This window comes from Artibeus jamaicensis, unplaced genomic scaffold, assembly GCF_021234435.1.
Source record: "Artibeus jamaicensis isolate MK-2021 breed Jamaican fruit bat unplaced genomic scaffold, CSHL_Jam_final contig_335, whole genome shotgun sequence".
Lineage (NCBI taxonomy): Eukaryota > Metazoa > Chordata > Mammalia > Chiroptera > Phyllostomidae > Artibeus > Artibeus jamaicensis.
The window spans coordinates 7,930,873-7,945,087 of NW_026521800.1; the positions used below are offsets into that span (position 1 = coordinate 7,930,873).

Consider the following 14,215-nt stretch of genomic DNA (forward strand, 5'->3'; position numbering starts at 1 on the left):
TACACCAGCCAGGGCTGACAAAACTTTTTTAAGTGTCTAATAAATTTTACTTATTATTATAACTAAGTATTTTTTAGTGTTTTTTTTCCCCTTTCTTTCCAGAAAATTTTAATCTAGATGTCCAGGCTGCACTAAATCAGCATCTCTGAGGTGGGATACAGGTATTTGTATTTTTTTAAATCTCCAAGAGATTGTAATAAGTAACCAGGTTAAGAACTACCGGATTGAGTTAATTTCTTGGAGAAAAATAAAATCCTGTCTCCCTTTTGAAAAACAGCCTGTAGAAAGGCACGCTCAGGTAAAAGAGGCTTTGTCTTACCTCATATTTGTCCTGACTGCTTTTTTTTTTTGTGAGAGGCTGGATAATTTTGTGAAAGAGAAGAAGGTCAGGAGCAATACAATGACAACCAGTTCCTGACTGAGTGGGCTGAACTATACCCCTCAAAGAGGAAGAGTTTACTGTGGGGGGAGGTAAAAATGTGTAAATAATTAAAATGAGTTTAATCTTTAAACTAAATAGCAGCCTCTGCAAACAGCTATATCATCTCATTCATTTTTCCATGTGATGCACATTCTATTCACCAAATTCTACCACTGAGGAACCTGAGAATTAGATGCTGTAGGCAATTTGCCCCGTCACACTGCTGGTGAAATGCAAAGTCAAGATGAGCATCTGTCTGGCACCAGAGCCTTTGACACTTTTTTACACTTTGTTTAGAAATAAAAATGGGGGCTATTAATAGGATACAGCTTCACTTTGAAATTCCTACATATTCCCTATTATCTTATATATGTAGCTATTTTTTTTTCCAAAGTAACCACTGGCTACAATAAAGCTACCATAGGACATGGATTTACATGAAATTTAAGTGAATATATATATGCAATACAGTGATAGACAATTAATTTAGTATTTTTCCCATTGCACGTCATCAGAAGGACTGATTTCAACTTTCCTTTTCCTACATCAGACTGGTTGGTGCTCAAAACTGTCCCACCAGACGCCATGAATGATTTTTCATGGAACCTTTCACCTCAGCAGAGCCATCTGAATAGATCTGCTGAAATAATCTGTTTAAAGCTGCATTTCCCTCTGACTTCTCATTCTCTTCTTTTTCTTTGATCTCTCCAACCCATTTATCCCAAGTTCTTGTATGAGGTGATGATGGATATGAGCTCTTTACACCTGCTCTCAACTGTCCCAGCTCTGGCATGCCTCCCTGCCCCTCTAGCTTTCCCCATCTCGTGGACTCGAGCTTTTCATTTTAATTTCGATTTTGTTGCAAGTACTTTAAACATGCTCTGTTCTGGTACTACAGAACTCAAAAAGTCTCAATTTCAAACTGCAATCCTCTCCAGTAGGAAGTTTCACTAACGCAGGCAACTCTTTTTCTGAAAATGCTACCTTTATAATGCATCTTTCTTCTGCACATTCCTGACTGTATGTGTGATGATTACTTCAGGTTCTGTTTGACAGCAGTCATACTTGATTTTTGACTGATGGGCCCCTGGGACACAGACACCTTGGACTGTGACTCACTGTTAGCTTCTTGGCACCTTTTAATCCAGACAATAAAATCAGCATCCACACTATCTAATTTCTGTCCTTCTGCAAAAGTTTACAGCAGCATAGCTTTTTTTCCCCCAGGGTATTCACATATCTCTTTTTTCAGCCCCAGAGTGGGATTATTTGGATTAAGTTCAAGAGATTTCTTTGCATCAGCAATAGCATCACAGTAATTCCTGAGAAAGATGTGACGATAAGCTCTTTGACAATACTATTGTGCATCATCTGGTTTCTGTTCCAAAGCCTCAGTCCGCTCCTCTGATGGCACCTGGGGGTCCTCTTTGATCAGAGCATCTGAGAAGTTCAGGAAAAACCTCTGGGCTGTTGCAGGTCCTACTGCAGTGGCTGCCGTCCCGGCTATTGCTGGAGCTGCTGCTACCAAGGTCATCCTACATGAATTCTGGTAACATACTTTTACATCTTTTATATATTGTGTTATTATTTAGACATTCATATTTCTGTCATTACTAATTTCACCTACTAATCACTTAATTCTCATGTCCCAGGCCTTTTCCATTCCCTGTCTCAAACCCTCAGAACAATTCTGCAAGGCGTGTGGCAGCTCAGAGAGGTTAAATCTTGGGTTGGCCAAAAAGTCCATTTATTTTTTCCATAAAATAAAAGACACACTTTTCATTTTCACCAATAATTTTAATGATTTGGATAGTTCGATCCTGTCAGCTAGCTCCCGCATGGTAGAACGTTGATTGTTCTCAATTAATGTCTCAATTTGATCACTATCAACTTCAACTGGTCTACCCGACCATGGGGTATTTTTATTTTCCAGTGAGAAATCTCTAGCACGAAACTTCACAATCTACTTTTGACAAGTTTGATCAGTCACAACACCTTCTTCATACACTGCACAAATCTTTTTTTTCATTTTTACCTTTCTTGAAATGATAAAGCATAATATGCCAAAATGTTGCTTATTTTCTTCCATCTTCAATATTAAATGGCTATGCAAAAACTCATTAATTTTGATGGCTTTTTAAATGCACACTGACATGACAGCTGTCACAATACAATCTAACAACATTTTAAATGAAGTTAGAGACAACTAAGTGCTACTAGAGCTACCTTACCGAAAAAACCAGATGAACTTTTTTGCCAACCCAATAACTCGCTTATGTTACCAGAGTTAGGAAGTGGCAATGGAGCTATCTGAATGCCGGAAGCCATTATTTATAACCTCATAGCTGAATAGGGTCCCTAACAGGGCTCCAGCAGTGGGGCCACATGCACCCTGACCACCAGACAGATGGTGGTTGCAGGCGCCAGGTGAAGGAGAGGCTCTGATTCTCTGGCAGAACATCCTGAGTTTGAATTTGGAAAACATTTTTCTGCAGGCAGGTTTTTAGGTTCTGTAAGTTATTAATATTGTAACTGTATGTAACCTATAATTCTAGATAAAACAACTTTTTTAATCTAACCCTGGGACACACCACTTTATAGATTATAAAATAAGAAAAGAGCCAGCATTCCAAAAAACAGACTTACAAACAGGTTTTTGGAACACAACTCAATTGCAGGTCAAGCACTGGCTATTTCAGGAGTGCTTTTGCCTACTTATATGCAGCATTGTTTCAGGATTAACCAATACCACTGCTTGTTTTCCCTGATTACATGTCATAATAATCTGCAAGCACATTTATAAAATGGCAGTTCAAAATCCAGAAAGCCTGTTTTTCAGAGATGTTTTAGGAAGAATGATTTGCAGTACTAATGTGATGTGGGAAGCTTTGGAAGACCTTTGTTCACCCAAAACCCCAGGCGCCCTGTAAGAACGATAAGGCCGTGTGGGAAAAGCAAACAGCAGGACAGTCACAAGGACGAGGACTAGCATCCCCGCTAATAGAACTAATTTTCACATTTAGCCTTTGTACTCTGGTTCTGCCCCATAGATAGAACTAATTACCGCATTTCACTTCTGTATCTCGCTTTGCTCTGTAGACAGGAAGACCCCGTAGGCTATATAAACCCCAAGAATCCTTTGTTCGGGGCTCAGAATTTGGAGACTGACTCCCATGGGCCTGTGCACGTTAATAAACCTCGTACTCCAGAATCCCTTGGTGTCTGGTTGCTTCATTTTCCTGTAACAAATGGACTGCCCTTCCTTCCTACAACCATTAAATAACCTATTATATCTTTGATATTGGTAAAATCACAACTTTATTTCAATCCCCTTCTGCAAACAGTAAATTGGATTAGTCACCATTTCCAGTGTTAATTTACACTGCTGCAGACATTGACATATTTTTCTATCGGTATCAAAACAGTCCTGAAAATCTTCTAAAATATCTAAAATAATTTTAAAAACCTAAATCAAATGTGAAGCTCCCAGTCAATCACAACATAAAAAAATGTAAAGCCAGTCAGATTTTTCCTTTCTCCTTCCAAAAATGTTTTCAAATGAGAAGTTTCCACATTACATATAGTGAAGTTCTAAACGCCAGGTACCTATCTAGCATTTGACTTTTCTTCCTAGTCATGCATGGAACTTGCCCATATACACTGTGTGTGTGTGCATGTGTGTGTGTAGGTAGGTCTGTAGGGAATAAAGTAAAGCAAGCTTCTTGCTTCTCTACCCACATTTTCTGCCTAGTATCTCTTGGGACCCAGGACACTCACTTTTAAGACAGTGAGTCAGAGATTAACCAAAGTGTTTTTTTTTTGGTTATTGGTCTATCTCAAAATTTGTGTGTGTGTGGGGGGGAGGATGTCAGGAAAGAGAAACATCAACACAGATAAACATCAGAATCCCTGGGAGTCAGGCCCAGGAATTTGAATTTTCCCAGTTCCCAAGGTGATTCTCCTGCATGAGGTCAGCAAAGAGAAGACTCTAGAACTTGGGACTGTGTTTCTGAGAGCTAACAGGTCACAGATATTCTCAGGTTGGTTTCTGATCAATGAAACATGAGAAATTATTGCCTCTTAAGAGACTGGACAACCATACATTGATGTTTCTCTCCCTCTCTCCTTCCCTTCCCCTCTAAAGATAAATAAATAAAATCTTAAAAAAAAAAGAGAGACTGGACAGAGTAACAGACTGAGTAAGGGGTTTGAGGTTGTAACCTCTGTCAGGAGTATGTGTGTGACTAAGCAAACAAGGTTTCCTCCCTGGGTCCCTTTGTTACTGGAAAGGGAACTGGCCCTGAGCAGTCTGCCTAGGCCCAGCCTGAGTGTGTGGGTTCTTGACTTTGAGCAGCAGAGGTTTCACAACACTAGTCCAGGTGATTTTGGGAGTACATTTATTACAGCTGGGGACACTGACACAAGGAAGGGCTTAGGGTTGAAGTAACAGGAGCGCCTAGACTGAGTGGCTTTGACTCTCAAGAAAATCAGAGAAAAGTGGGCCTTGGACACTTGTTCATGGGGTTAGCCCTGGAGGAGCTGCTGCTGCCGCCGCCCATTGCTCCCCAGGCTGCAAGTCTCACTGTGGTCCCTTAGGGTTTAGAAAATGAGTGCTTGTGCGGGAAGAGGAGAGGGAAGAAGGGAAAGGTGCAGGGTGTACTCCAGGGAGGAAGGGCATGCTAAGACTCTTTATTTTTTAAGGGTTTTTAAAGTCTGGGAGTTTAGAGGAGGCCATTGGGAAGGATCTCAACAGAATATTGATCAATTTTATGCTGATGTAGCCAAATGAAATTTATTTCCTCAACTTCGTTTGTCCTTGAGTGTGGCTGGCACAAATGGTACCAGCTGGATTTCTACTATGTATTTCCCTGACTAGAATGATTTAAGCTATTTATCCTCTGGTTGGGGAGAACTGTAAATCATTAATTTTAAGTGTCCTTGGCTACAGAAGATTTGTGATTTACTAGCCGGCTGTAAACTGCTCGGCTGTTTAACTATCTGTCTCAGTTTCCCTATTCCATTTGTCCTGGCTTACTACCTGTCTCATCTTTGGTCTGCCTAATGGAGGAGCTGGACTCTAACACGGGATCCTTAAAGGCTCCAGAGTTCCAGAACTGAAGGTGCTGCACCGCTCCAGTGCTAAGGCAGGGCTCGCAGAGGTGAGGTCAGCTCCGCCGCACCCCCTCCCTGCTCCCAACCCCTCCTCCAGTCAGCTCGCGCCCTCTCCGTCACGCCCTCTCCACCCTAACCCTGCCCCCCACCCCCTGCCCCGAGCGCTTGAACTAATCACGGGAACTCCCGCAGGGGAGTGGGCGCCATTACCCGAAAAAAGCCTGGGTCCCGGTCATAGGAACGGAGATACCCGACTTCAAAGCCGAAAGGAGGCGCAGACGTACCGCGCCTCGGCTACCTAGCGCCACCGCCATGGTCCCAGGTCGCACCAACCCCATGGAGCGCATGCGTCGACCCCTATGGGCCTCCCAGGGCAACCACAGCTGACGCCAGCTAGGCAGGAAACTCGCATGCGCTAGGCCGCTCCTCCTCCTTTTTGCAGCTTTGGCCTGCATTGCTCCGCCTGACATTTCCTTAATGCTCCCTACCTCCACCGCCTCAATCTGGCAGCTCACTAAATTCTCGCAGATTGCGGACAAATAGGGGTTTGCGGTCTCTCCGGTACCCCAGGCAAAGATCTTATTCTCTTGGGGTGCTCGCTTCCTGGCTGTGAAGGTGAGGTGAAGTGTATTTGCTTCTAGAGACGATAGAATTAAAACATTTTTATTCTTCATACTGTCATGAGCATATGTTCCCAATATAGTCCTTTCCTGTAAGTCATTGGGCAACTACTCAGCTAGCTGAGCAGCCCGGCACCAAGGAATAGACAGGAGTCACACCCAGTAACTACGCTATTCACTCACTTTTGTCGAATGCAGGTTCACTCAAAGTATAACTTCAACACACATTAATTCCTACTCACACTCTAACAATCTAAGAGAAATGTAACACACACACACAACCAATGGAGGATAATGAACCAGAGTCCCAGAGTCTCGTGTGCAGGCCCTGGAGACAGCACAGTGGGCAAGGGAGTTGCCAGCGTCTTGCAAGGAATGATCGTCAGAGCCAGATGCGTAGCAGGACAGATATCCCAGTCTAGCAGGGCAGAGCCTCGGGCAGCCAGTGCCAAGGGAGATCAGCATGGCATGGAGTAGCACTCTGGAGTGTGGAGCTCAGCTGTCTCAGCAGTGGTCTGGAGCCTGCCTCAGTTGTACCTTCAAAGTGGTGTACTCCACCCTTCTGGGTCTTTTTCATAAACGTCCTAGCACCCCTGATGCCAGATGTGGAATTTCCCCAGGAGCCCATCTATGGGTGGTCACGCTCTACAGACATGGCTATTCTGACCACAGGTGCAGATAGCTTAGGCATGTCTCTTTGCCAGACATGTCTGCTCTGTCTTTGGTAGTTTCCCTCTTGAATCAAAGTGTCTGGGCTGGCTGACAGCCATTTGGGTTGACATGAGCGACTCGACTTTATGTAGTGTATGCTATCTTGACCAGACCAATGCCATTTTATTGATCCTGCTCTCCACACATATCACCTTGCACTCATTAGAATGGCTATTAAAAAACAAACAAACAACAACCAGCCCTGGTTGGTGTCACTCAGTTGGTTGGGACAGTCTCCCCACAAAGGGAAGAAAGGTCTCTCTCAGTCTAGGCACATGCCTAGGTGCATGTGCTGGTGGGGTGCCAATGAGAGGCAACCAATAGATGTTTCTCTCCTCCATGTTTCTCTTCCCCTCTCTCTCCCTCCCTTACCTTTTCACTAAAATCAATAAGCATTGTTGGGAATGTAAAGTGGTGCAGTGGCTGTGGAAATTAGTATATCCATTTGTCAAAAAATTAATCATGGAACTACCTGACAATTCCATTTTTGCATATATGTTCCAAAGAATGGAAATCAGGGTCTCAAATTAATATTGATACACCCAATTTACAGCATTATTCACAATAGCCAAAAAGTGGAAGCAACTCAATTGTCCATCAATGAATGAAAGTATAAATAAAATGTGTATACACATAATAGACTATTGCTTTGCCTTAAAAAGGAAATTCTGAAACTTGGAAACATTATGCTCAGTGGATAAACCAATCACAAATGGACAAATACTGGCTGATTCCACTTATATGAGGTCCCCAGGGGAGACAAATCATAAAGATGGAAAGCAGAATGGTGGTTGTAAGGGACTAGGTGGAGAGAGACTGAGAGTTTGTGTTTAATAGGGATGGACTTGGATGGTGGTAACGGAGCACAGTGTGAACATACTTAATGCCACTGACTTAATACACTTGAAAATGGTTAAGATGGTAAATTTATGTTAAGTATATTTTGCTATGCTAAAATATATTTTTTTAAAAAAATATTTAATTTATTTATTTTTCGAGAGAGGGGAAGGGAAGGAGAAAGAGTGGGAGAGAAATATCAATGTATGGTTGCCTCTCATACATCCCAGGGCCTGCAACCCAGGCATGTGCCCTGACTGGGAATTGAACCTCGATACTCTGGTTCGCAGGCCTGTACTCAATCCACTGAGCTACGCCAGCCAGGGCCAAAATATTTTTTTCAAGACCATAAAATTCAAGCTTTATAAACACCTGGACATGAAGATTCAGTGGAGAAAAACAACACCCCTTTAATTCTAACATTATACCTTCCCTTAACTGGGGATAACTGGAAGAGTCTTGGCTTGGGTTACTCAAGATGACAACAGCTTCCGTGCATATTACAATATTTTTCCTCCAAGAGACCCAAGGTGCTTTTAAGTGTTACAGCCATGGAAAGTTCTGTTACCTGCCGTATCCTTACTGGCCCACTGGAATTCCTTCAGTAATAAAGGCAGGTTTGGCTTAACTATGGAATATGCAAAAATATTTATGTTCTACTTATGATGTGACATAAATCTGTCACATCAAATTTCCTGCATAGAAAGAAAGTATGTATTTCAGCTGACTACTGTCACTTGAATTTCACAAATTAAAAGTGGGGGCAACATTTCTTTTTTTTCTGAAATGTTGATTGTTATTTCTTTTCAGAGATGACAAGGTTTGAAAACAATTGTCTACAATTTCAACACCAGTTATCCTGCTGGTAAGCAAAATGGTAGCACTGTGAAATTACTGGTGTCACTGTTTAAGGTACACACTTGAGAAGTAGTCCTTTGTGTATAATGCACGTATACAGTTTAAAAAATAGCTACTATTTTTGTGCCAGGCACCTTATGATGCATCATTTTATTTTATTCTTTACACCAACCGTACGTACTTTGGCCTTTCTATTTATAGATGAGGAAACTAAGGCTAGAAGAGGTTAGGGAGCAGGTCCTAGGTATGCAGCTGAAGAGTGGCAGAGGGGAATTTGTCTGCTTGATTTCAGGACCCCGTACGTGGATTATCACATTGTATAAAATTCATAGTAGTAGCACTACCCTTCAATGATTTGTCACTAGAAGCCTCTGCAATCATCATATAAACACTTTTTTATATTAGTATTAATAAGAAAAACTGTTCTCTATACATAAGGCATTAAAATGTTCAGCCAAATACTATTTAAAACATTTTGTAAAAAAGAACTTATTTTTGCCCTGGCTGGTGTAGCTAGCTCAGTGGATTGAGCGTGGGCCTGTGAACCAAACAATCATGGTTTGATTCCCGGTCAGGGCACATGCCTGGGTTGCGGGCCAGTTCCCAGCAGAGGACATATGAGAGGCAACCATACATTGATGTTTCTGTCCCTCTCTCCTTCCCTTCCCTCTAAAGATAAATAAAATCTTTAAAAAAAAAATAAAAGGGTAAATTTTTTAAAAAAGAACTTATTTTTGAGGACCTAACTTCATATTCTAGATCCAAAGCAAAGGTTATGAGCGTAACAAGCGGCATTCTGCTGAGCGATACTGCGATACTGAGCTAGAAGCATGTCCTATTTATCAGCAGTAACCTTTTGATCTTTCTTTTTTGGAATGCTGTAGTTTTTTGGAACACTTTGGATAGTCTTCTTTCTCATTTTGTATTCTGCGTCAGTTCACTTAGTTGGTTTCTCTGAGGACTAATGTTTTTGTGGTGCTTGGGTCTTGTCCTGATACTCCTCCGATACAAATTTGACTTCTTTCAGCCCAGTTTTTGGAGTTGGGGCTGAAGCCAAGGCCTCCGAGCCACATTGGAAGGACATACCTGCAGTGCTGCAGGCTCTCAGTGTGGTGAGCTTTCATACTGAGAGACAATGCTCTGTCCAGAAGCTTCTCCTCTTTTTACCATGTGCTTCCTCTTTCCTGCCAATAGCAGGCAGCGAAAAGAGGATGAGGTACAGGAACTGCCAACCGAAGTGGTAAATTCTCAGTGGAGAAACCTAAACTGTCTCATTTATACAAATACACATCATTTCAATGGCTTGTATTTAAGGTACAAAATTTTATTCTTGAAAAGTCAAAATACTTTTCATTTTTGCCTCTTATCATGGATCATTCAATCTCTTTGGAAGTTAAAAACTTCAGAACACCATTAAGACAAGGTACAAGGTACACATTTAGAAAAGAAAGCATCCAGCTCCCACTAGCAAAGCCTGGGACCCTTTCCCCCTTCAGTTTTGCTTTTGGTCTTTGTAATCAGAGCTGTGTGGCAACTAAGGAGTGAGCCTGTGCATGTGTTGGTAAGAAAACTGAGGTTCATTAATTTATAACAGTGTTCTTCTCAGCTGGTGCAATTTGGCTTTCCAGGGAACATCTGGCAATGCCTAGAGACATCTTTGTAACAACTGGGGATGGGAAGACAGGGAGAACAGTGCTACTGCCATCTAGTGGGTAGAGGCCAGGGTTGTTCACAAACATCCAACAATGCATAGGACAGTTCCCCACAACAATCATGCAGCCCAAGATGCCAATAGTGCGGAAGGTGAGAAACTCTTTACAGTCCCACTTCGGGGGTGGGGTGGGGTGTGTACGTGTGTGTGTACACATGTGTGTTTATCTGTTGGGTTGAGTTGGAGGAGGATTAGAACCAGAATGAACAATTCTGTTATCAACCCACCGGGCACTAGAATCTATTCGGGCAGCCAGACTGGACAATCTGCACCACTCTCCTTCCCTCCATGGCATACCCTCTCTGCTTAGCAAAGTGCTGGCAGTGATGCTGGGTAGCCGAGTTGGCTTCAGTATTCTAGTCTTCCAGTTTCTTCATTCATTCCTGAGTTTCATGTGGGCTTTGAAAGGTTGAGTGCTAGAAGCACGATTACCAGACTCTGAAGCTATCCTTTTTTCTACATTATAACTCACACACACAAAAAAGAAAATATTTCTACAGCACCCTGGGGTAAACTGGAGAGATGTTCAACAGTGATCAGCCCTGAGGCTCCAGTCAGAGCTCAGGTGAAGATAACATCCCTGCATTCCTGCTCCCTCTGCAGGGCACACAGGTTGGGAAAGTGCCTCAAGTGCCAGAACCCTAGGGAGGAAGTAAAAAACTTAATCAAGAATTTTTGTAATTGTCACAATTATTAGCAATTTCTTGCAACAACTGCCTGGGAAACTGATATTTTTGTGTTTTTCCCCTTCTTAGTACACCATAAAATACCTTCAGTTAATTTATGGAGCGGAGACTGCATGCAGTTCTTGAAGCCTGTATTGACTGATACAGAATTTGATACTGAAGTTAACAGAACATATAATTTTGGAATGAACTGTGGTTGTAATACCAAAATATTTGAACTTAGAATTTTTCTGTACTTTGGTTATAACAGGAGCCTATGTGGAAAAAAAGAGCACAAAATAAGAAAGTTGATTTAGTTCACATCCTCTAAATTTTCTTCATTGCTCAAGCAAAATTCCACAAAACAGAATGAATAGCAGAACTGAAGCTCATGAGATAAAGTATAAGAAAATGATCTTCCTCAAATATCTTTTCTTTCCTTTTCAAACCCACTTAGGTGGCTTCTTTTCATTGAGGCTTGGCCATTAATAAGTCTTTCTTAGTAGTGGGTTGTCTGCTGTAGATTTCTTTCCCATTGTCCAGCTGTGAAATGCAGAACATGATTTTTAAGCAGATACAGGATCCATATCAGTGAGGAAAGAATTCTGGACGATCTGAGGCAGCACAGTTTCAGTGGATTACTCACTAAGTAAGGAGTTTATTTCATGCTGCCAAAGCTCCTTTTAGAGTTAGTTCTGGCTGATATATTTCAAGGCGTTCAGAAGGTCTAGCCTTGAACACTGGTGGAGTGCATAGGCCAGCTTTCCCACTGTGGCCCCCTTATTGCCTTCTCTCATCAACCACTTTTGGAGCATCTGGTAAACCTTTTCTTTTAATCCATCTCTCTCATAGTCATGGTCAATTTCATCAATCTGAGATTCAGTGAAGCCCAGTTTCCGTGCACAGCTTTTCCAGCTCCTTCCTAGATTTTCCCTGACTGGGTCCAGGTGTTTATCAGTCAGACTAGTGGTATTATCTGCCAAAAAGAAAAAAAAGGCAGTGGCATGAAGCTGCCAACTCATTTTAACATCCTAGCTTCAAAAACCTGTATAAAGTGAAGAGTACCTGGAGTACAGTGGAAAAGACAACTTCTTAATTACATAGCTGTTGACTCCTTGGGTGATGGTTCAACTAGCCCATTGGAGGAGTTTTTGTAAATTAGAATAGGGGACCTCTTCTTCCCAGCAGATGCATCTCTGAGCCACAGCTGATGGCTTTGGGATTAAACCCCGTTTGACTATTAGATTGTTTATACAACTTTAGCCAGCAGCATTATTTACATGAGAGCTTTCTGATGTAAAGGAAAAAAAAACACCATTTTTTCCCCTTTGGGGTATTTTCTACTTACATATAGCTAGAATTAAGGTCATTCAACCATGACCCCTTCACCCAACAATTCACTTTCCCCTTACTTAATCAAGGAAACTGAGACCACCAAGTGTGAACCTACTTGTTCAATCAAAATGCCTTCCCTGTCTTTTAAGGGATGAGGCATCTATACTGTTCAAGATCTATTTCTGGACTCATCCCTCCCCTGCCCCCATTGCTATCTCCCCTCTCCTATAGTCATAACCTCTCTCCTTCTACTGGTTCCTTCCTCTTAGGCCTTTACAAAAGTAACAAAAAGAAACAAAAGTATAAAATAACCACCGTGAACAAACCATACTGCTTGATCCTCATCCTACCTCAGTAAGCTGAATATAAGGGAAAAGACATCTAGTTTTTGCCTCTTAATGCCCATTTTTTCCTCAGATCCCCACAGTGCAGTTTTTATCATCACCACTGGATGTCAGTGGTCCAAAAACCTCCCAGGATATTTGTCAAATTTTGTCCTCTCCTCTTCGGGAGAGGAAAACCTTAGTTTCATCAGATTATTAAAGATACCCTTGTCTCCCCCCAATTTAGGAACTTCTGCTCTAGGAATTTTAAAAGTCCATCCTTCAAATGGACTAGATCAGGGATTGCCAAACTACACCCCATGGATCAGAGCCAGCCCGCTGCCTGTTTCAGTAAACAAAGTGTTACCGGAGCACAGCCATTCGTGTACATATGGTCTGTGGCTCAACTCACAGCAACGTGAGTTGAGTAGTGCACCAGAGACCTCAAGGTCACTGAAGCCTAAGATATTTACTATCTAGACCTTAGTAGGAAAATTTGCCAGTCTTAGGGTTAACCCGAGAGCGCGGTTCTTTCCCCACATTTTTTGGCCTCATGAAGGCTTTTGCCAGGTTGTGTTTTGGGATTAATGTTATGAACCTGCCTAGTGGGAAAAATCTTCATTTTCATTACGGACGCACCACTGAGGGCAGTCTCTTATAGTTTACAAAATCCCTCTTGATGAGGACCTGAAGGAGCTATCTCTCCTACATCTGAGTAGTAGCATTAATGATGATGACTAATGATAATAATTTAACACTTTTCTAGATCTTACTATGTGCCAAGCAATATTCTAAGTTCTTTATACATACCGACTCATTTAATTTTCACAACAATCCATGAATTAGACATTGTAAATTTCTCCATATTAAACTTAAATAAATTACTAAGAAATTATATGGGAATTACACAGATATTTCACAGAGGAAACATGAGACAACTTTCAGGGAGAAATTTTAAAGGGCATCTTACCAAAGATATCTTGGTACTTAGAAGTGGGCTCTTTCAGGTTCTTGTACATGCTGTCCAGGAATGGTGAACTCACTCCACCAACTTCCATACAATTCTTGTCTCCAATCTGAATGCCAGTACTGTTATATATGGAACATTTTATAGACTCACCTGAATAGAGAGAAGCACACAGCTAAGTACATCTAAATGGAAAGTAAGATAAGCCCTGACTGGGTAGCTCAGTTGGTTAGTGTTGCCCCGCCAAGGTTGTGGGTTCAATCCCTTGTCAGGGCAAATACAAGAATAAACCAATGAATGCATAAGTAAGTATAACAACAAATCAATGTTTCTATCTTACCTTCTCTTCCTTTCTCTCTCTATCTAAAATCAATAAATAAAATTTTTTAAAAAGTAAGGTGAAAAATACAACACAGTAAAAAGGCAGGGCTTTCTTTACTCCAAATGTTTAAATTAAATTACTTATTCTATGCCATCCCGTAAAATTTAATTTTTTAAATTTTTTTCTTTTTAAAAATTAGGGTGGCTACTATCATAAAAATAGAAAATAATAAGCACTGATAAAGAAGTGGAGAAATTGGAACCCTTGTGTGCTAATGGTAGAAATACAAAATGGTGCAGCCACTGTGGAGAACAGTGTGGTGGTTCCTCCGAA

The 14,215-nt window shown here is 41.5% G+C and overlaps 2 protein-coding genes and 1 pseudogene across 4 annotated transcripts in view; all 3 read right to left on the reverse strand.

The window, feature by feature from the left end:
- The window catches only part of BPHL (biphenyl hydrolase like), a 42,430-nt gene extending 36,538 nt beyond the window's left edge, over positions 1 to 5,892 (reverse strand). Inside the window, exon 1 of one of the 2 annotated variants that reach the window (XM_053664116.1) lies at positions 5,744 to 5,892. In XM_053664116.1, the coding sequence (XP_053520091.1) occupies positions 5,744 to 5,880 (137 nt within the window). In that variant the 5' untranslated portion in view covers positions 5,881 to 5,892. The remainder of the gene's footprint in view (positions 1 to 5,743) is intronic. The other variant, XM_053664117.1, reaches the window with a different exon arrangement.
- On the reverse strand, positions 843 to 4,510 carry LOC119051792 (protein SGT1 homolog; annotated as a pseudogene).
- Positions 5,893 to 9,862: 3,970 nt separating the features above from the next.
- Positions 9,863 to 14,215, reverse strand: part of RIPK1 (receptor interacting serine/threonine kinase 1) — a 45,682-nt gene continuing 41,329 nt past the window's right edge. For both annotated transcript variants that reach the window (XM_037148745.2, XM_037148746.2), the window contains 2 exons: positions 13,564 to 13,713; positions 9,863 to 11,911 (listed from right to left, as the gene is read on the reverse strand). In XM_037148745.2, the coding sequence (XP_037004640.2) occupies positions 11,625 to 11,911; positions 13,564 to 13,713 (437 nt within the window). In that variant the 3' untranslated portion in view covers positions 9,863 to 11,624. The remainder of the gene's footprint in view (positions 11,912 to 13,563; positions 13,714 to 14,215) is intronic.